The following is a 21,564-nucleotide window of genomic DNA, read 5'->3' as shown; positions in this document are numbered from 1 at the left end:
CAACAGAAAGAGTAAGAATTCCAGTGACAATTGGAGCACGAAACGTCAACAAGACGGGGGGGCGTCCCCGGCCACGCGTCCGCCAATCTTAGCGGCGACGAGGCCGGAAACGAACAGCACCCGACCCAGCACACAATCAAGTGAACAACTACAGAAAAGGGTCAATTATCAGACGGCCTAAAAGTGGTAACCCGAGTTGGGCAATTTTTTTATTCTTTTTTGCTTCCTGAGATCCCCTTGCTTGCTCATCTTCTCTCTGGTCTCTTTCACTAAAAGCGTAGGTACACAAGCGCGCACGTGTACATCTCGTACAGCGGCGCGCCGGTCACCTGCGCTGCTGCTGCGGGTAGGGCGAGACGCGCGTCCGCCGGGATCCGTCCGACGGCACGCGCCCGCCGCCGCCGCGGCTCCCGCCGTCGCCGTTGACGATGTCCTCAAGCATCTTCTGCAGGTCTTCCAGTGTGTCCTGCTTCTGCACGAAATCGCCCCAGCATGACGAACACCTTATTGATTAGGATTAATAAATCAGTGTGGCCGGTGGTCGCGCCTACCTCGTTTTTCACGTTATCCATCATCACCAGCATCTCCTGCATGAAGTCGGAGAAATCCTGGCCGTCCAAAAACAGAGTAAACTGAGTAAAATTTTTTTTCAGGCTACTATATAATATTCGCCCACAAAAAGGCCAAAAATCAAAAGAAAATTGATCGATTGATTTCAGCGAGACAATAAGCAGGGGAGGAAGAGAAGAAACAAATGCTTGACTTGCTTCACCTGGTCGTCGTCGTCGAGGGGGTCGAAGAGCCCAGCGTCGTACATGGCCCTCTTCCCCTTGTCCGACAAAACTGCATCAACCAATAAGAAAAACAAAGCCACCGAAAATTCGATCAGATCGCGTGCAGCGAAGCAGCGAAGGGGTAACTGGAGAGCCTTACCGGAGTACGCCTCCTGGATCCGCTGGAACCGCCGCTTGGCCTCGCCGGCCGCGCCGGGGTCGCTCGCCCACCGGTCCGGGTGCCACTTCTGCGCGGCCTCAACAATAGATCGGAACCAGATCAAAGAAGAGCCCAATCACCAAACACCCGCGCGCGCGCGCGCATGAACAGGGAAACTCACCAGGGCGAGCCTCCGGTAGGCGGCTCGTATGTCGGTTGCGGAGGCGTTCTTGCGGATGCCGAGCAGGGCGTAGTAGCAGCACACCGACGCGCCGGCGCCGCCGGAGGCATTGCCGGATCCGGCCCCCGCGTCCATGGGAACTGCCGGAACCCCCGCGACGGCGCGACACGACGCAGTGCAACGCTACCGCGGCATCTAATTGGGAGAGACACGAGGACGAGATGGACGCCAGAGAGTTTTTATTCCACGGGGAGGAGGAAGCTGGGGGCGTGGGGAAAAATATCTCTATCTTAGAGAGAGAGAGAGAGAGAGTTTTCGTCGTCGGCGGTTGGGCTAGTGAAGGTTCCAGAGCTCGTGCCGAGGCGAGATATTTTCGAGCGGGCGCTCCGGGCATCGCCACCGGGGTTGACGTCTATTTACGAGTTTGGGGTCCCAATTGGACCGGGCAGAGGCGCTGTATGGACCTGGATGATTTGGGCTGAGGCCTATTTGTAAGTAGCGTTACGGCCTGCATAGGATGGGCCGCTGAGTGGCTGCATGGGCCAGATCTTTTTTGGATCAGACCAGTCTTGGAGGCATGCACAGATGACAGATGGCAGATTCATGACGAGCTGTCTCCTCTCAGTTCGTTTCCTTTGTAAACAAAATCAGGTGAGACTAAACATAGGCAGTAACGCTACAATACAGATTGGCCTCAGCCCAACCTATCTTAGATTTAACATCGCCTCAGCAATCAGCATTCGTAAATGGGAACGCAGCAAGAGCTTGCGTTCCGATAGTGTGATCATGCAAGTATGTTGCTAGCTGTGAGCCATTCTAGGACGGCACATGAGAAGAAGTTTTTTGGGGGTTGGGGTAATGCTTATTTTTGGGCGTGCCGGCGTTAGAGCATCTGTAAAAGTCTCGCCGTTGAAACGACAAAACGATGATTTCCATCTACAACAAACTAGCCAACACGCATGTCAGTCTACCAGCCTCGTCATTCCGCTCCTCCCACGCCAAAGTTGGTGTGCCTCCCCCCACCACATCATCCTCCAACAGTCGGTCGCCCCGTGCGTTCCCGTGACCATTCGGAATCTGCGGCTCCGTCAAATCGTCCTTGGCTCATTGGCGGCACGACCATTCGCAAGTGCCGATAGCGGCCGCTGCAGATGGAGGCGCTCCTCAGGTGGGCGGTCAAGATGGGCGTCTCCGACTCGTCGTCCCTGGCCTCCCCCTCCGGCTCCACCTCCTCCTCCTCCTCGTCCTGCCTCGGCCACTCGCTCGTTATGGTGGGTAAAACCCTACCACACCCCCTTGTCGTTTTTGATCTCCTTGTGCTCGACTCACCGCGTTTCCCTTGGTTCCAATGCAGGAGGGATTGATCGTTGGCGGTGGCGCGCGACCTCCGGCGCGGCGAGCACCCACACCACGCTGCTCACGAGCGACTGCATCATGGCCAACAACCCCATGCCGATCTGTTGCCATAAACTTTTCTACCTATATCAGCGCCCACCGGCCCCGCCTCACATCCATCCAAGTGACATCGCTTCTTCGATCAACATGTTCGGTGAACCATGCTCGTGTCAAGTTGCCCTCGATGTTTCAAAAAATTTGGGATAAGTGAGGATTAGGATTTTAGAGCACAATGCTATAGCATATTAGTGTTGGTACCACCATAAAAATGAGGAAAAGTTGGATACAAGTTGTGTTTTTGCTAGGCGATTTGTGGCTTTGAATGCAGTTGATATGCTCAAACCTATAGCATTTTTCTTAGACAGTGAAACTAAATACAAGTCAAAATATACTGATTTTATCACAAGCAAATTGTACAGTTGTCTTTACTGGCATAAGATAACAGTATTTCTGTTTTTGCTTTTAAGTGCCAATATTGATCATTCTTGTTTTCCTTATTATGTCCTCTTGAGCATTCCTTTTAATGCTTTCTGACCTTATCTTTATAATTCGACAAATACTGATCTTATGCTTATTGGTTGGAGTAGGGGAAAAGAAGGGTTCTGTCTTATACCCTTATTTGTCTCAGCTTCCCAGCTACTACACTGTCTTGCCTACCTTCAATGATTTTGAAGTTGAAGCTCTCTAAGATAGCTCGGTAGATCTGTCAATAAATTGTCCGTTTTCCATTATTTTTTGCTATATACTACAGAAGCATCTAGTGAATTTGTTATTTATCAGATCGATGATGCTATTTGGGTGGCATAAAAGGCTATTCGTGCATAATACCAGACAGAGAAGAAGCTACACCAAAATGTGAAATATGTGCTGACTTAACATTTGATATAGGTTGTTTAGCCATAATTCTTTTTAATAGTACATTTTGGTGTTTCTAAAGTTTTGTTTTTTCTACATGAAGGTATCTTCACGCACATTACATATTCTATAGGATGATGCTAGTTGCCTATGCCCTGTAGGTGATTTGCTCAATTATGCTGCCCCTGATGATGATACTTCATTGGAGGAAGAAGGCGTAACTGAAGTTACGAATTGCCAGCAGAATAATAAGATGTCGGATTGCCATTAAAAAAAATATCCATTAAAAATATAGCCGTTATAAAAATATAGTCATTACAAAAATATTGTTAATTAGAGAATACTATTAAAAATAGAAGAAATAATATGAAAGATGAAATATGAATGTTATTGGAGTGGTAGAGTAATATGGATGAGAATCCATATAGGGGTTCTAACATATCATCTATAATACAACATCTATATCCCTATATAGATTATTATCTATAAAGATTCCCCTCCATATTACTCTACCACTTCAACAGCACATCTATATTTCACCCTCTATATTCTTTCTTCTATTTTTAATAATATTTTATAACTAACAATATATTCGTAACGATTATATTTTTATAACGCTATATTTCTAACGGATATTTTTCAACGGCAATCCAACATTTTATTATTCTCCTAGTAATTTGTATCTTCAATTGTGTCTTCTTCCTCCAATGAAGTATCAGCAGCAGCATAATTGAACAAATCACCTACAGCGTATCAAGTCGGAAAACCCCAAACCCAAGAACATGTAGCCCAGGAATTTGTGGGTATAGGAATGCCTCGCCAACAAATATAACAGAACAGAAATATATGTTCTAGCCTTGTTTACCAATGACATGTTTTATAAGGAATAAAAAAGTGCAGTATAAAACAAAACCTTGTAGAAAACATCCTGCAGATCATCAAACAAAGGGTGACATCAGTTCTGCATTTCCAGATTTATCGAAAACAGAGAGTGGATTTTCCATTTGTCAAAACCTTCAGATGTACAAAAGACTGAATTCCTAATAGTAGGTGAACACATGAATGTGGTAAAATCTGAATCAACAGCAACATGATGCAAAAAATCTGCTCATCTAAACAGAACAGTGGCATCTTACCATAGTTCTGCATACCATACCATTGACGAAACAAACAGTTTGAACCAAAGAACTAAGAACAAATGCATCAGCAAACACTTACTGAGTTCAAACCCCTCTCTAGTTATTGCAGTACTCAAAGCATAGATGATCGAAACTGTAAAACAGGCAACTAAAAACCACCACTACACTCTAGTACTCTACAGTTACAGCCCCCGTAGAAAGGGGCGCAACAACTGATACCGTTCTTGATCTGACAGAATGTATGAGGAACAGCACTACCATGAAAGAGTCTGCCGTTAGCTCACAGGGAAAGCACCAGCACAATCTACAATCCCTTGAAGAAAGGCGGTCCCTCAGTATCACCATCGTGCTGCTTCCGAAGAAACGGATGCGGAACAAGGCTTTCTTTGAGCATATATATGTCGGGTAAAAGAGATGATAGGGCCATCAGACTTGAGAGTCTGCAGTAATCTCCCCTTGCGGTCACAATGCAGTACCATGTCCGAGAACTCCACAAGCATACCTCCATCTTGAGACACAATGGTAACATTCCTGGGTATACCTTTGCCAACACGATTGACCAATGACACTTCAATCTGGTATGTAAAGGCCCAGCTGGTCTCGTTCTCGTAATCCTGCATGATCCAAAGCTCAGCCATCCACCCATTTTCCTCCCAGCAGGACAAGGCAAGCTTACCCTCCTTCGTCTCTAACAGGAAGCAGTGATTGCTTATGACGGGAAGGATCATCCACCTGAACGCCTCAGTGGTTGTGTCGAACACCAGTATGTTGTTGTCCTGGAGCGACTGCGGTGGCCAGTGCAGGCTGCCGTGGAGAAGGATGGGCGGCATGGTGCCCGCGCGCTCCAGTCATCTCGCCAGCGCCTCGGCTACGGAAACTGACGATGCGCGACGCTCGATGCTCCTCGCCTGCTGCTGGGAACCCACCGTGAGGACGTAGTAGTTCATCTTCATGTCGTCGTCGCTGCGTTGGTAGAGAACCCGGTACTCCCCGGAAGCGGCATGGGCGTAGAGCCCGGCGATGTCGCGGGCGCGGAGTGGAGGGATCGAAGGGGCACCCACTGTCGCGTCGCGGGGTTGCAGACGAAGAAGTCGTCGAGGTAGCTGAGGAGGAGGAGGCCGTCGCAGGAGCCGTGCACATCCAACGGGCGGAAATGGTCCGTGTACTCCGTGTCCTTGAAGCGCACGACCATCCGAGGTGGCTGGACGGCGCGGAGGTCGACGTCCTCGAGGCAGTAGTAGTGGAACGCCAGAAGGAATGTCAGCCGGAACTCTCTCCGGCAAGGTTTCCGGCTCCGGCGAACTCACTCACGAACTCACCAGAACGCTCAAGAACACAGGAAACAAACTGGATTTTGGTGCTGTGCAACCGGGACCGCTTTTCTCATTGTATTAAGCATCTATTTATGTACATCTCAACGCTAAAAAAAAGCAAAGCCAGAGAAAGGAAAGGAGCGGACGAGCTAATCTCGCCGTCCCGCCATGCACGTCACGATCTGTATGCATGCGCCATCCCACACGCTAATCACGCCGCGCAGGCCACGATACAGAGACGCGCCCGGGAGGATAGGACCTTCCAAGCCGGGCTCAACCATACGCCTAACAGAAAACGAATTGAGTGGGAACACAGGGTTACGAAGGTTGCTCACATTTCACCCCCTAAGCCTGATGTTCCTTGCTGATCTTGACAACACCAAGCTGCACACAGAGTTCACAGAAACGATCTCGCGCCAGCGGCTTTGTCAAAATGTCAGCGAGCTGCTCTTCAGTGCGGACGTGCTCAATGCCCATCCTCCCATCACCAATGCACTCTCGAATGAAATGATATCTGACATCTATGTGCTTGCTTCGATCATGAAAGACAGGATTCTTACTGAGAGCTATAGCCGATTGGCTATCCATCTTCAACAGAAAGGCAGCGTGCTGCTTGCTCTGCAATTCCACCAAGAGCTGCGCCAGCCAAATGCCTTGACAAGCCGCTGTCGTCCCCGCGATGTACTCAGCTTCGCAGGAGGATAACGCGACGACCTTTTGTTTCTGGGACTGCCAAGTCACGGGGCAGGAACCGAGGAAGAACAACACGCCGGTGGTGCTCTTCCTTGTATCAATGTCGCCGCCCATGTCGGCGTCACTGTACCCGAGCAACTTCTGTTCCTTGCTGCCGCGCTTGTAGTAGCAGCCGTAGTCGATCGTGCCCGCGATGTAGCGTAGGATCCGCTTCACCGCGTTGAGGTGCTCGGTGGTGGGGTTCTCCATGAACCGGCTGACGTAGCCGATGGCAAAGGCGATGTCAGGCCTGGTATGCACCAAGTACCGAAGGCAGCCGACAAGGCCCCGGTACTCAGTGGCGTCCACCAGCGCTGCTATACTGGTCTTCGACAGCTTAAGGCGGGGCTCCATAGGAGTATGGCATGGGTTGCAGCTCGCCATGCCCGCGCGCTCCAGAATCTTGCGCGCGTACGCCGCCTGAGACAGCGCGATCCCGTTGCCCCCCTGACGCACCTCAATGCCAAGATAAAAGCAGAGTAAGCCCAGATCACTCATCTTGAACCTGGCGCTCATCTCCCACTTGAACTTCGCGATCTTGCTGGCGTCGTTCCCGGTGATGATGAGGTCGTCGACGTAGACCCCCAACAGCAGCTGAGAAGAGCCCTCGCCGCGAGGGTAGATAGCGTGCTCCGACGCGCTGTGGCTGAAGCCGAGCGCCACCAGCGTCTCGTCGAGCTTGGCGTTCCATGCGCGTGGTGCCTGACGCAGTCTGTAGAGCGCCTTGTCCAGGCGCAGCACCTTATCCTCGTGGCCGACGACGATGAAGCCGGGAGGCTGCTTGACATAGACCTCCTTGACCAGCTCCCCGTTGAGGAACGCGGACTTCACGTCCATGTGGTGCACCGGCCACCCCTCCTGGGCGGCGAGTGCCAGCAGCAGCCGCACTGACTCGATGCGGGCCACAGGCTCGAAGACCTCGTCGAAGTCCACGCCCGGTTGCTGGACGTAGCCCTTCGCGATGAGCCGCGCTTTGTGCTTGATCACCTCGCCGGCGGCGTCCTTCTTCACCTTGTACACCCACTTCAACCCGATCGAGCGGTGACCGGGCGGAAGGGGCACCAGATGCCACGTACGGTTGCTCTCGATGGAGTTCATCTCCTCAATCATGGCGTGTCGCCACGACTGGTGCTTCTCGGCCTCGACGAAGGTGGCCGGCTCCTCCTCAATCTGCAGATGGAGCTCAGTAGCTACCTGTCGCGAAGCGAAGCCAGGCGGTGACGCCGCTCCGAGGACGTTGTCGATGGTGCGGTACCTCGGCTCGACGTCGTCGTTGTCAGCGTCCCAGTACTCCTTCGCGTTTGGAGGCGGTGAGACGAACTCCGGCTGGGGCAGTGGAGTCAAAGCTGGTGCTGGAGTCGCGGGTGGAGGAGTCTGTGCAACGGGCGACATCACAAGTGTGCCCGCCACAGGAGCGCCGGGGCTCGCTGGTGTGCCCGCCACAGGAGCGCCGGGGCTCACTGCAGAGGCTGGTGTCGCTGGGGGCTCTGGTGAGCCCGCAATGGTGTCGGCGTCGAAGCATCCGGTGCCCAGCTCCATCGCGTGGTACTCCACGACGAGGTCCGCACCGGCCTCCAGGTCCTCGCCCTCGTCCTTCCAGCTCCAGGCCATCAGCTCGTCGAAGACCGCGTCCCTGGACACGACGGCGCGATGCGTCGCTGGGTCGTAGAAGCGTCACGCCTTGGCGCCTGGCTCGTAGCCAAGGAAGACAACTGGAGTGCCGCGGTCGTCGAGCTTCTTCAGGTGCGGCTTCGTCGCCTTGACGTACGCCACGCACCCGAACGTGCGCAGGAAGTGGACATCCGGCCTGCGCCCGTGCCAGGCCTCATACAGCGTCATGCCGTCGACGGCCTTGGTGGGCGCCCGGTTCAGCAGGAAGACAGCGGTGGCGACCGCCTCGCCCCAGAACATCGCCGGCATGTTCCGGCTCTTCAGCAGACTGCGCGCCATGGTGACGACAGTCTGGTTCCGCCGCTCGACGATGCCGTTCTGCTGCGGCGTGTACGACGCCCTGTGCTGCCGCTCGACGCCGTGCTCGGCGCAGTACTCCTCGAACTCAACAGAGGTGAACTCACCCCCGTTGTCAGTGCGCAGCACGCGCAGATGCCGGCCTGTCTCCACCTCCACCTTTGCCTGGAACTTCCTGACGGCGGCGAGCGTGTCGCTCTTGGCGGCGAGCAACGCCACCCACATGTACCTGCTCCGGTCATCAACCAGCAGAAGAAAATACTGCTTACCGCCGGGTGTGGCCGGCGTGATGGGGCCGCACAGGTCGCCATGGACCAGGTCCAGTAGCCCCTCCACCTGCCGCTTCGCCTGCAATGGGAACGAGCTCCTCTTTAGCTTGGTGGTGATGCAGTCGGCGCAGAGCTGGTGGACGTGCTCGACGTGGGGCAGTCCGTGCACCATACCCCGCTGCTCGAGCTTGCGCAGAGCGTCGAAGTGGAGGTGGCCGTAGCGCTCGTGCCATAGCCACGCGTTGTCGCTGGTGCGCGCGGCCAGGCAGAGCGGCCGCCCAATCTTCACACGCAGTAGGTACAGCCGGTTCGCCGAGCGCTGGACTCGCGCGATCAGGAGCCCCTTGCCGTCGCGGATCCAGAGGACACCATGCTTGGTGTGGACGTCGCAGCCGCCCTCGTCGAGCTGGCCGAGGCTGATGATGTTGGTGGTCAGCCTCGGGATGAAGTACACCCCCGTGAGCGGGAGGTGCTCGCCAGTCTTGCCCTCGAACAGCACGGTGTCGGATCCCTCGATCACGACCTCCGAGCCGTCGCCGAACTTGACGGTGCCGCGGATCGCCGTGTCGATGTCGATGAAGGCGTCCCGGTAGCCCGACATGTGGTTGGTCGCCCCGCTGTCGAGGTACCAGAGGCTGTCATCGCGCTCTGTCTCGCCATCGAGCTGCGCGAAGACCTTCCCCTCGACGACGCGTAGGGGCCGGCGCTCAGAGGGAGATGGAGTCGCGGTGGCGCGTGGTGATGATGGCACGTTGGGGAAGACAGCGGCTCGAGCCATCAGCAGCGTGGACTCCGAGTCTTCTTCAGCTTGCGCGATGTGGGCCTCGCCCTTGGGCTTGCTACGGCAATCCTTAGCCCAGTGGCTGTATTTGCCGCAGCTCTTGCACTGGTCACGGTTGGGGGCCTGTCCTCCGCCGGACTGGGCCTTGCTGCCATCGCGCGGCCTGGAGCCGGAGCTCTCGCCCTTTCCGCGCCCACCGCCTCGCCCGCAGCCGCTGCGCTTCTTGCCGCTGGCGCCGCTGGAGCTGCTCCCACTGCCCCTCTGATCGGACTCGCGGAGCTTGAGCCTGGCGAGCCACTCATCTTCATAGAGAAGTAGCCGGCCCTGGTTGTCGATGACGGGCGCCGGCTTGCGCCACTGCTCGACTGCGCGCAACCTACCAGTCACTTCCTCGACGGAGATGTTGTTGATGTCGAGCAGGGTCTCGATGGAGATCGCCACCTGAGCGAGGTGCTCTGGCAAGACCTGCAGCATCTTCCACACTATCTCGGCGTCGGTGACGTTGTCGCCGAGAAGTCGCAGATCAGCAGCGAGCCCGGTGATGCGGTTCGCGAAATCTTTCGCGTTCTCTGCCTCTTTCCACACCAGGGCGCTGAACTCGCGGTGGAGCTGCTGCGCGTTGGCCTCACGCACCCGCTGGACCCCGACGCGGATCCACTCGATCATCACCCACGCTGCGGCCGCCGTCCTCCGTTCACGGAGACCGGCCAGCATGTCGGGCGGCACGGAGCGCAAGATCGCGGCGAGCGCCAGCCGGTCGTGGCGATACACGATCTCCTCGCCTTCCTCCGGCTCGATGGTGTACCACCACCCTACCGCCTCCAGGTTCACCTGCATCAGCATCGCCCACTCCTGGTAGTTGGTGTGCGTGAGCATGGGGAACTGAGTCCCGGTGGCGGATGTCTCCACGACGGTGCGATGGATCACGACCTCGCGGCGCCCTCTGCGCGGCGCTGGCGAGGGCGAGACACGGCGACCTCGTCGCCCTTCACGGCCACCGCCCGGCGGAGCGGAATGGTGGTCCATCCCTCCTCGTCACGGCTTTGGTACCAAATGTCAGCCGGAACTCTCTCCGGCGAGGTTCCCGGCTCCGGCGAACTCACTCACGAACTCACCAGAACGCTCAAGAACACAGGAAACAAACTGGATTTTGGTGCTGTGCAACCGGGACCGCTTTTCTCATTGTATTAAGCATCTATTTATGTACATCTCAACGCTAAAAAAAAGGAAAGCCAGAGAAAGGAAAGGAGCGGACGAGCTAATCTCGCCGTCCCGCCATGCACGCCATGATCTGTATGCATGCGCCATCCCACACGCTAATCACGCCGCGCAGGCCACGATACAGAGACGCGCCCGGGAGGATAGGACCTTCCAAGCCGGGCTCAACCATACGCCTAACAGAAAACGAATTGAGAGGGAACACAGGGTTACGAAGGTTGCTCACAAGGAAGGCGTACTCGCCCTCGTTGTTGACGTTACGGTGGTGGGCGAGGAGGAAGTCGGGCTCCGAGACGCGGCGGCACCAGGCCTTGTCAACGGCGCCGAAGCGGAGGAGTAACCTGGCCGGTAGGCGGTGGAGGACCTCCTTAACGACGTCGTCGGGGAGCTTCGCCCCGTCGCTTCGATCCGCCAGTCGCGTGCCTTCCGCCATGGCGGCGGTCGCCGCTTGGTGACACCGCGAGAGCGAGCGGAGTGGATCCCTTCGAACTTGCGCAAGCAGAGGAAAGTTTTTAGGAAGAAGAAGCTAGAGGAATCAGGAGAAATCATTCCGACACGAAAGAATGGTTTCAGGAATGGTGCTGGGGTTAGGGATTTGATTTCGTGCTCACCTCTTCCTTGTGCGCCCCCTCCCGGTCTCCTTCCCTCGAAATCGTATGCTTCCCTCCGGTTTGGTGAGCTGGCTAACGGGCGATTATGCCTTGCGCCGTCGATGGGAACTTGATCCGTGAAGAGACCGTGAAGGGAGGCAGATTAATCTGCATGTCGGTCCGAACGCATAGAGGAATGGAGGCTGCGTGTTCATTCATCCCGTGTGATGGAGTACAGCCCAAGAATTGTCTGAAGGGGTGGGCCAATGTTCAGTGAAGGCTTTGAAGTGGGCTTGCATTAAAAAGTTTCCACTGAAACATTGCACATACGTGGATACTATATGGACACCGATTAATAAAATATTGTTATGATCCTAGGGCTATAAGAGTGATAAATATTCATCGGGAGGATAGTCGAACGATATCGACTGTTAGAGGAGAGATTAAATTATAGATTGTGGAGATTTAGAATATTGTGAGAGATTCATATTAATTCTCATTGCTTGATTACAATGATGCGCAACTGTCCCTTTATATATAGATGAGAAATTATAATTCGAAATTAACTTCAAATCATAACTTACCAAACTTGTCTCCTTTTGAATTAAAAATCAAATCAAACTTATCTCCTAACCAAATCAAATTCAATTCCTACCAAACTTATCTTCTAATTAAATGACAAGCCTTGATTTTTTGCTCATAGCATCTCCTCCCTCCTTGCAAGACAGCTCGTACTCGAGCTGTTGTGGAGACCATGGTTGCATGCCTTTGAAGCCCCACATCAACGAAGGGTTGTAGTGTCATCGTCCCGTCACAGGAGAGCATCAAATTGTCCAGATTCCATCATCCACTTTGCTACTAATGGTTGTTAATGAAGGCTACTGCAGCGCCACGGCCGGCCCTGATGGCATCGTTGATGGGGATAACAATGGCAAAGTTGGTGGTGGCGCTAATAGAGAGGTCGACAGATGGTGCAGTCGCTCCAAGGATGGTCTCGATGGCGCCCAAGCAGATAGCAACGACGAGACCATCGATGGCCCTAACGTTAAGGGCGATTGGCGTTGGACAACAATATGGTGTAGTCAGCACCACTGTTGGCCCCAGTGGCATCACCCGTAGGGATTACGACGGCGATGAAGATGAGAGCTCAACTGAAGCCATGGGTTGGGATTAGCTGTCTTTAATACCAAATGTTATGGTTCTAGGTCATAAGATTGATAAACATCCATTGGGAGAATAGCTAGGTATAGTCGGCTGTTACGGAAGGGATTAGATTACAGATTAAAAAGACTTAGAATATTAGGAGAGACTTAGATTAATTCTCATTACTTAATTACAATGATGTGTGGCTACCCTTTATATAGAGGAAAAATTATAATCCTAATTCAACTATAAATCCTATTATCAAATTTATCTCCTAACCAAATCAAATCTAACTTCTATCAAATTTATTTCCTAATTAAATAGCAAGCCTTGATCCCCTGTCCATCACAAATACAGACCAAGTACGTTGTCTCCCGAATTCTGGAATGGAATGAAGAAATGAAAGCTGAGGGCGCCGAACACGCAGATTAGGGCAGCCTGTGCACGGATCCAGGCCAGGTGAGAAGATATGACCGTCCATGCGCTGAACTGAGACTCTGCCACGACGCCGCACGGCCACTGCCACCCGAACCAGGATAAGGAAAGAAGGGAAGAGAGGAAGGTCACAACAGAGACCGCTTGGCTTTGTCACAAACCGCTGCCGCCACCATCGCTCATACTCCGCCGCACGGCCACCACCACCCGAACTAGGACAGGGAAAGGAGGGAAAAGAGGAAATAGAGGCTGCTTGGCTCTGTCACAAACCGCCGCCGTCACCATTGACCAGCAGTGGCAGTGGCGCCGCCAGGCAGGTTGTCGGAGTGGGAGGGTGGTGAGGGTTCGCCACCCACAAGCCGCCCGAACGAGCGACGCAAGGGACAAGACAGCACGAGATGTCGCTCTGCACAGGCGTTACAAATGTAGTGAACTCTGTATCAACATCAACGTGAATTTTAGCGAACCCATTGCGTGTCCTATTCCATACGAAATTGCATGAACTGATGAAAATAACAGTACTGAGCTATACATAAACAAAATGTAAACGCCTCTGGGCCTATCAGAAATGAAATGTAAATGTTCAGGTGGGTATTTATCGCCTTCTGTTGGTTCCCTGAAAATAATACTTACATAATAACACTAATTCTCTTATATGTAATGAATAATAGCATTGGAAGTAAGCTCCAGTTAAAACGCCATTTGTCTCGTGTCGAAATGCATGGTGTCTCATCACAAAAATCAGATGCCATGGCAAGTTAATGCTGCCGATTAAGCACTCTGCAAAGAAACATTGCACCTTCTCCAAGAATAAACGGTACATACATTGTTCCAGGGAAAACATGTGATAGAAAATCCTATAGAGTAGTGTTTGCAGATTATAAGCTGTTTCAGGAAAACAAATATATAACACAAGGGACCGAGCCATTCTGGGAAAGAACCATTCATTGCTCAATGAAGAGTTAAGAAAATGCAATGAATAATCTCATTCGGAGACAACGAAACCAGACCATCAGTTTCCAGAAGCATCAGTCATGCAGTCATCAGGGCATGCATGGCCAAAAAAAACAGCAACAATATGCAAGGGCTTTATACGGAAGAAGGTATATAACGCTTTAGCTTGTTTGTGATAATTGAAGCCCAGAAACCTAAAGAAAACGTAGAAATCACCTAGCGTGCAATTGAGCAAAAGGCAGTTACGCTCCTCAATTCCGGATCTACTTTTAAGTGTTAACTAAGATATATGCAAATTTCCGTACGTGAATAGAAAATAATCATAAAGCTTGGTGCTCCTTCCAAATTAAACAAAGCGCATAAAGATATCGAACAAACACATCCAAGATTAGTTTTCTATCACATAAAGCAATATTCAGTTCTGATCCCATTAAACACAGCTCTGATGTACACATCAACGTTCAAGGAACAACAACATTGATTCTGCATTAAATCAGTATGAAGTACATACATCAAGCAGTCCCCACTAGTAGTACCCGACACTTATTGGGTTCAGAAGAGCCAAAAAAATTCATATATATTGATTTTAACCAAGATATTGATTCTGCAAAAAAATCAGCAATAATAATATAAATTTGATACTAATACCTGACACGTATCAAATTCAGAAGAAGCAGGTAAAATCCTATATTGATGCCAACTAAGTTGTGGCACTCTCAAGATATTGCTAGTAGTTATAAAATTCAGAACCAAATAAGAATCAGATATATTGATAGTAAAGTTGAGATCCCAACAATGATACATGAGGGTGCCACGTCACCAAATTGCTTAGCCAGCTGGTTTCACATTCATAGTCGCAAATACATCTAAACAATGTTCAATAATTTATAAAGTCTAGATTCTATAATGCACTACAACAAATACATATTATAGTTTATAAAGTCTTAGAGACTTATACTCTAGAATGCCTGCAAACTTCGAAAGAATACTCCTTCAGTCATTGACCATAAGACGCAGGTTAAATAAAATTATCTATGGTGCAATGATGAGATAAATGAAGGACAGAACAAATTATGCAGTCCCAGGCTTCAAGACACCAGAAGGGGGGAAAAGCAGTTAATAGTTCTTCAAATCGTCAGATGTGATAGCATTCTAAAGATGAACACAGACATGCTACAATCTTGATCAACATGAATATTGCCCTTTGCAATATCTCAGCTTTCCCCATTCATGTTCCTAAGACCTAGAAATTTCATATCCATTAGACTGAGAAATTGAAACAAAGCTGCACCTCTGTACCCAAGTACCCAAATAAAGAGAACAGCAAACATCTCATAATTATACTACTACCATTAGCACAACAAGTGGATACAGTATCCAGAGCAATCGAGCATAGATACTCAAAAGCGTAAGCTAGGTTGCTAGGAACGACAGCATGCTCTACAGACCCTGAAAGAATGGTGGTTCATGTGTGCCTCCATTCTCCCGCGTCAGGAAGAATGCATGAGGAACAAGGCTTTCCCTGAGAATATGTGCAGTAAAGTTCAGCATGAGGCCATTACATTGAAATTTCTTCAGCAAATTACCCTTCACGTCATAGTGCAACTGCCAATCAAAACCATCAACCAAGACATCTCTCTCTTGGGACACTACATGTGAGCACCAATCTCCATCTTCAAAACGTCGAATATCTATCACAGGCAGTTCGATGCGATACTATTGGACCCACACCACACGCTTGTAGTCCAGCAGAAGCCAAAGATTCACGTTTGATGAACCAATATGACTGTTTGACATGGCAAGTGTGCCCTCAACCTCAAGCAACGATGCCACAAGGTGTGTCTGGAAAGATACAACCACCGGAATACCTCATCCATTGTGTCAAACACCAGTATCTTGCTCTGTCGGCCAAAAAACGGCATTCAGTGGAGGCTGCCATTGAACAGGAAAGGCTTGTTCAAGTGGGTAGCCTCTGACCTTTTCCCTAACCACTTTCTCAATGAGGCCGAGGACAATCGGGACCGAATGCACCTCTCCTTCTCTGAGCCCACGGTGCTGATGAAGAATAGAGGTTTCCTACCAGTGCGTCGGTAATACAGTACTCGGTAGTCGGAAGAAGGGCCATGAGAATAGAGCCCCATGACCGGTCATGTTGAAGCGCCGGCGGGAAGATTGAAACCCACTGACGTGTGGCGGGATTGCAGATGAACAAAAGGTTACTGTAGGACATGAGCAGGAGACCATCGCAGGCGGCTTGGATGGCGAGCGGGTTCCCATCCATTAAGCAGTCGTAGTCGTCGGAGGTGAACCTGACAACGGACTGGAACTCGTGGGTGCGGAGGTCGAGGGCTTCGACGCAGTAATCAAAGACCCCCCAGGTCCTCGGGGTAAACGCTCACATCGCGACCGAAGGAGAAGAGGCGCCGGGGCGGCTGGCAGCGGTGGTGGGCGAGGAGGAAGGCGCGGTCGGAGGCGACGCGGCGCAAGGCTTTGCAGACGGCGCGGCACCGGAGGATGGATTTCGGCGGTAGCAGGAGCAGAATCTCCGAGAGGATCTCTTCAGGGAGGTCAATGAGGGGCCTTTGCCGTCGCTCCGGTGCTCTTGCAGTTACCGCCATGGTCGCCAAGTGAGAGCTGAGGCCTCCGTAGTCCGTATCACGACGACCTTAGCTACGATTTTGCGCTGAAATACCTCCAGTATTCCATGGACACAGAATAGATTAGGGTTGCCGAACAACCAAAGCGATGGGAAATCAAAACAAATCGAACTCGCTCACCAGATCACCTCTCTCTCCATTCCATCCTCCCTTCCACGAATTCGCCCCAAATTCCGCTAGTCTCTGAAATCTGAAACCCTCAGCGGCGCCAACTAAGAGAAGGCGAGGAAATGGAGACGGGGATGACGGTGGCGGACCTGCCCCGGCACCGTTTGCGGAGATGAACAGACGGGGGCCATGCGAGCCAATCGGGCCAGGCCATTTTCGTTGATCAAAGTAAAGCCCATCACATATGTTTGTCATCTTACTGGGTCTTATACTCCACTCAAAAAATTATTGGGCCTTATCCGCCCAATAAAATGAAGCAAGCATTTTTCTCCCATCAATGTAAGAATGTCACTTCATTGAGCAAAGGTGTTGATGATTTGGTGTCACTAGCTTGAGCGGAAAGGACTTCAGCTGGTTAGGATCCTAGTGTTAGATCATGTTTGCCTGGATTTTAGTTCTAAACTCGGCACAGATACTCACTTTTCCTCTAAAATTAAATTCCAAGTGAAAATATTACACGTCATGTTGGTGCATTCAAGGGACAAGCATGTGCTAGGACGCATTCACGCGGTTGTATGTGTGGACGTGTGTGATATGTGTGCGTGATTACCGTGTGTGCTTTCGACTAGTGCTTTAAAAAAATTCGAGCGACATACAGTTGAATTTCTGGCGACAGAACGATAATATCTTCAGCCTATGCCTTGCTTGTGCAAGCAATGTGTCAGCCTAACAGCCTGCCAAATGCCGATAGTCTTCCCTTCAATCACAAGAGAAAGCTGGACAAACGTAGTATTCACCACACAAATGATCGGGATTCTGCATAGGTTCCACGTGATACCAACAGCACAACATATGCCTATCGCAGAATTATCAGTCAGTATCTTAGCTGTTGCCTAGGCAGCATTAGGTAATTGACAAAACGGAATATGTTTCGGGTGCTCAGTAGTGTTATACAGATAGGGATGTAAAAATCCGATTTGGATTCATGATCATCCTATTAGATAAAAAAATGATCACGGGTATTTAGATAACACCGGTGCTTGGCAAATCCTTTGGCAATCTATAAGACTGGAGGGCTGCCTCCTAGCTAAACGGATAATACCTGCCTTTGCTTCCAAGAACCCGCCATGTGCCCGCACTACGGTTGCTTTATAACTTTATTCTTGGACATGCTGAACGAAACGCAACCAACCTTTCTGGCCCAATCATCAGGAGGAGGGCGACATGATTGTACTTGAACATGCAAATTGGCAGCTCAAATGAGAAAAAGCCAAGCTCTTCTTCAGAGTTGAACAGCTCAAACCTCGCCAAGTAGACGGAGTCAACAGAGTTTCTGCATGGAGGCTCGTACTAACAGTTGGCGAGGAAATGGAGTTCCTTTCTTCTTCTGAAGCTAAGGAACTGAATTCTGTACCGATCCGACGAGTTAAGTCGCCGCCAGTTAGTTATAAGCTTATTGGCCCAGAGGATAAGGTTGTCCTCAGTGGTCAATACTCATATGATATGACAATCATGAATCTACCAAATCGTATTTTGTTTGTGCAAGTTTCCTCTGCAGAGAAGAGGAATAATCAAAAATATTTTCCCGTTTTATCTGGGAAAAGACAAGGCCCTATCAAAACAGAACGTGAGCGTACGTGTCACGATTGCAACTCTGGGGCAAGCGACAGGTATACCACTGTCGAGGCCAGCTGCTGTGCAGTAGCACCATACTGCGTTTGATTTGAGTATTCTTGGCTTTCTCATCCATCCAGACCTCTAGACGGGTAGAGGGACATGCAAATCAGCGTCGCCACCGAGCGCAGACAATTTAGCACGTCGCAGCGAGGAGGGCGCGCGCGATGGATAGGAGTAGGACCTCGCTGGAAACCGACGTGTCAGCGCGACACGGCCCAGAGCTGCCGGGGGCCGAGCCACCTCGCGCCCGTGCTCACAGTCTGGCGCCGCGCGTCATCTCGCCGGCTATCAGCGAGGTGTCAGGCGGTGGGGCTCCTCTTGGCGGCGCGGCAGGCGGCGACCGCAATGGCTACAACGTGGAGGGCAGAGGCGGGGGCCGGACGGACGAGCCAGGTTGCCGCGTGCCCCGGGTTGTCCGGACGTCTTTCGCTTCCGCTTGGCTTCCCTGCCACTGCTGCGCTCGCACAAGAAATTCTACAGGATCCTTCGTAGAAAGATCATAAAATTCTGATCATACTGTCATTCCTCTGATTTAATAGTTGGCATCTGCAGGAAAGAAATAGGAGAACATGTGTTATAATAAGAAAGAGAGTCTTTCGAACAAACAGTCCTACACAATTTTCTTCTATTCGCACAGCACGACACGTTACATATCAGAAAAAAGGAATGACATGCTGTTCCAGACTAATATGTTAACGGTCCAAACATCCTCCTTGTAAAAATAGAGAATATTATATAAACTACTACATACGATATATCATTGAAAACGAAAAGTTAATCGGCAAGTGCATCCTCCCTAGCGCCCACATACGGCCGACGTGAGAACGAACAAATCAGGCTCAGCTCACCACAGGCGGAGGCGCTCAAAGAAACTTGAAACGGCAACGTTATCCCGACGTCAGCGTTCGTCCGGTGGGAACTGGGAAGTCAACAGTCGACGCAAGGATAATCGGGATTCATTTTCCAGGCTAAGGCCAGATGGTTAGTAAGAGGATGATTTATGATTGTAATGCATAATTTTTATTTTCTCCGTAAATGACTGTGATGATCATAGTTTTTTTTCGAAAGGATGGGGATTAAATTAAAATTGTGAAAACAGTACACCTCTTTTACCAGAAGGATTCTGACAAAAGAACAAATTGCACAGGGGAGTTTTGCAGGTCCTTAACTTTTTCTTGACTCCGGCCATCTCTCCCGGACTTTGTTTCTAACGGCATGTGGTCGTTTTAGTTTTGGCGAATCCAGACCAGCGTGTGCCGAACTTGAAGTTCCGAGAGATGTGGGGATCTAACCTCTACCGGCTCACTTCTCTACGAAGGTGTTCCCTTTTGATTGTGATTTCTCGGTACATATCTTTTAGAATTATTTTCACTGTCGATGTACTGTTCACTTTGCTGTCAGCATGAACCTGTCTCGTTCTACATATCTACAATGGAATGGACGCTGGAATAGTAACTCTCTTATGTGGTTTATGAATCGAGACCTTGATTATTCATGGTCTTAATTTCCCTCTTCATTCACGCCCGAATTCTTATGGCAGAACATACCGCACTTCCTGAATTGCCTTGTTCTTTAAAGCTATATAAATCGAGAAAATGTGATAAATCAAAGCAAACAACATTCCGGAATCCCCACAGAAATATCGCGCGAAATCGAAATTGCGTTAGCCGACAACCACGTAACAACAGCAAATAAGCACGAAACGAGTTGGGGGGAGGGGGGGGGGGTTGCAACAGTAAAACTGAACAGAAGGCGATCCGTGGTTCGGCCTCCCGTTGCCGCCAGCAACCTCCTCCAAGTCTCTCACAGGTTAACAAATTCGTCGGTTACCGTTGAAATTCGTGGTAACCGATCTTACCATTCCGTCTGATAATATAAATCGATTGAGTACTGAATTTGAATTAAAATAATAATAATAAAATTATAAAAAATTCTAAAAAACTAGAGACAATTCTAAGAACTTCTGTAATTTTTTTTAAAAAAATAATATTGTTTGCATCATATTCTATAGGGAGGAAATTTGAAGAAAAAAGAAAAAAATTTGAAGCGCGCAGCTCATTTATTAACTCATGTTAAGAAAACCTTCACATACAAACACATTTTTTTTTTGTATGGTGTATCTTAAGAGAATATTAAAAAATTGGTTTTACTTCAGTTAGAGTTTTATTAATTTCTCTATAATTTTTATAAAGTTCAGAAGCATAAAGTGAATATATTAAGAAACAGCACTGCAATTAACTTTTTCATGTGTACCATTATTTTTCCTACATAAATCATAGTATAAGTAAACTAATAAAAAGTGGTTTCACTAATTTTAGAGGTGTAATGGGTTAGTTATGAATTAATCTAGTTACAACACATTTATACAATCTTGTATATTACAATAACTATTTCACGAGTTCATGTATTTTTAAAAGACATAAGATCATGAAAGAAGACTAAAAAAATTAGTTTCATTATTTTTTATTAGCAAAGAGTAAACTATGTATTTAACTTGGTTTAGCAAATACATTTTTTCATAGAAAATATTTAACTTTTTTATGAGTATAAATACTTTTATCGTGTAGATCATGTTACAAGGAAATCAATAAAATTTGTTTCACTTGATTTGAAGCTTAGTTGAATTAGTTATTGATTTTACAAGATTAAATCATTTTTTGATTTTATTGTTGAACATCACTGAAATTCGAGAAAACCGCTCGATAAATCGCTAAAACCGAACGGTTACCGACAAAACTAAGTGGTTACCGGCAATGCAAAAAATACGAAAAATACGCTTGATAAATTGGCGAAATCGCTCAGTAACTGGTGCAAACCGAGCGGTTACCGTTCAGTCGATTCGGTTCGAATTCTCGCCGAATTTCAAAATTGACCGAGTGAATTTGAGCGAATTCTCACCAAATATCAAGCGGTTATCACGATAACCGTGATTTTTCGGTTACCACCGGGTCTCGGTTTTCATGCTCCAAATGGTTTTGTAAACCTTGGTCCCACCCCACTCCGCTCCTTTCTCAAAACTTGGAGAATTCCCAAAAAAACGTATTGCAAAATTAAACATGTTAGGGGGAGTGATACTATGTTAGCCCTCATTTGTTGACTTCAACTAAATCAGCTAATCATAAAATCAAAGTAATAAAACTAATATAGATGTTTTTACTATGCTCTATAGAGAGATTATGCTTAATAGCATATGACAAAATAATGAAGGTTTGGATA

General features: G+C 49.5%; 1 protein-coding gene and 1 pseudogene across 1 annotated transcript; both read right to left on the bottom strand.

The window, feature by feature from the left end:
* On the bottom strand, nucleotides 1-1,429 carry LOC133916280 (uncharacterized). The gene is made up of 5 exons (XM_062359891.1): nucleotides 1,115-1,429; nucleotides 934-1,021; nucleotides 773-843; nucleotides 552-608; nucleotides 1-472 (listed from the first exon to the last, which is right to left on the bottom strand). Exons 1-5 carry the CDS (start codon nucleotides 1,247-1,249, stop codon nucleotides 326-328), a joined length of 498 nt encoding a protein of 165 aa, XP_062215875.1. The 5' UTR covers nucleotides 1,250-1,429; the 3' UTR covers nucleotides 1-325.
* A 13,383-nt stretch (nucleotides 1,430-14,812) lies between these two features.
* On the bottom strand, nucleotides 14,813-16,799 carry LOC133916279 (putative F-box only protein 11; annotated as a pseudogene).
* Between the last annotated feature and the right edge of the window lie 4,765 nt (nucleotides 16,800-21,564).

This window comes from Phragmites australis, chromosome 4, assembly GCF_958298935.1.
Source record: "Phragmites australis chromosome 4, lpPhrAust1.1, whole genome shotgun sequence".
NCBI lineage: Eukaryota > Viridiplantae > Streptophyta > Magnoliopsida > Poales > Poaceae > Phragmites > Phragmites australis.
The sequence above is the reverse complement of the archived record's forward strand: the minus strand, read 5'-3'. Positions and strand labels throughout refer to the sequence as shown.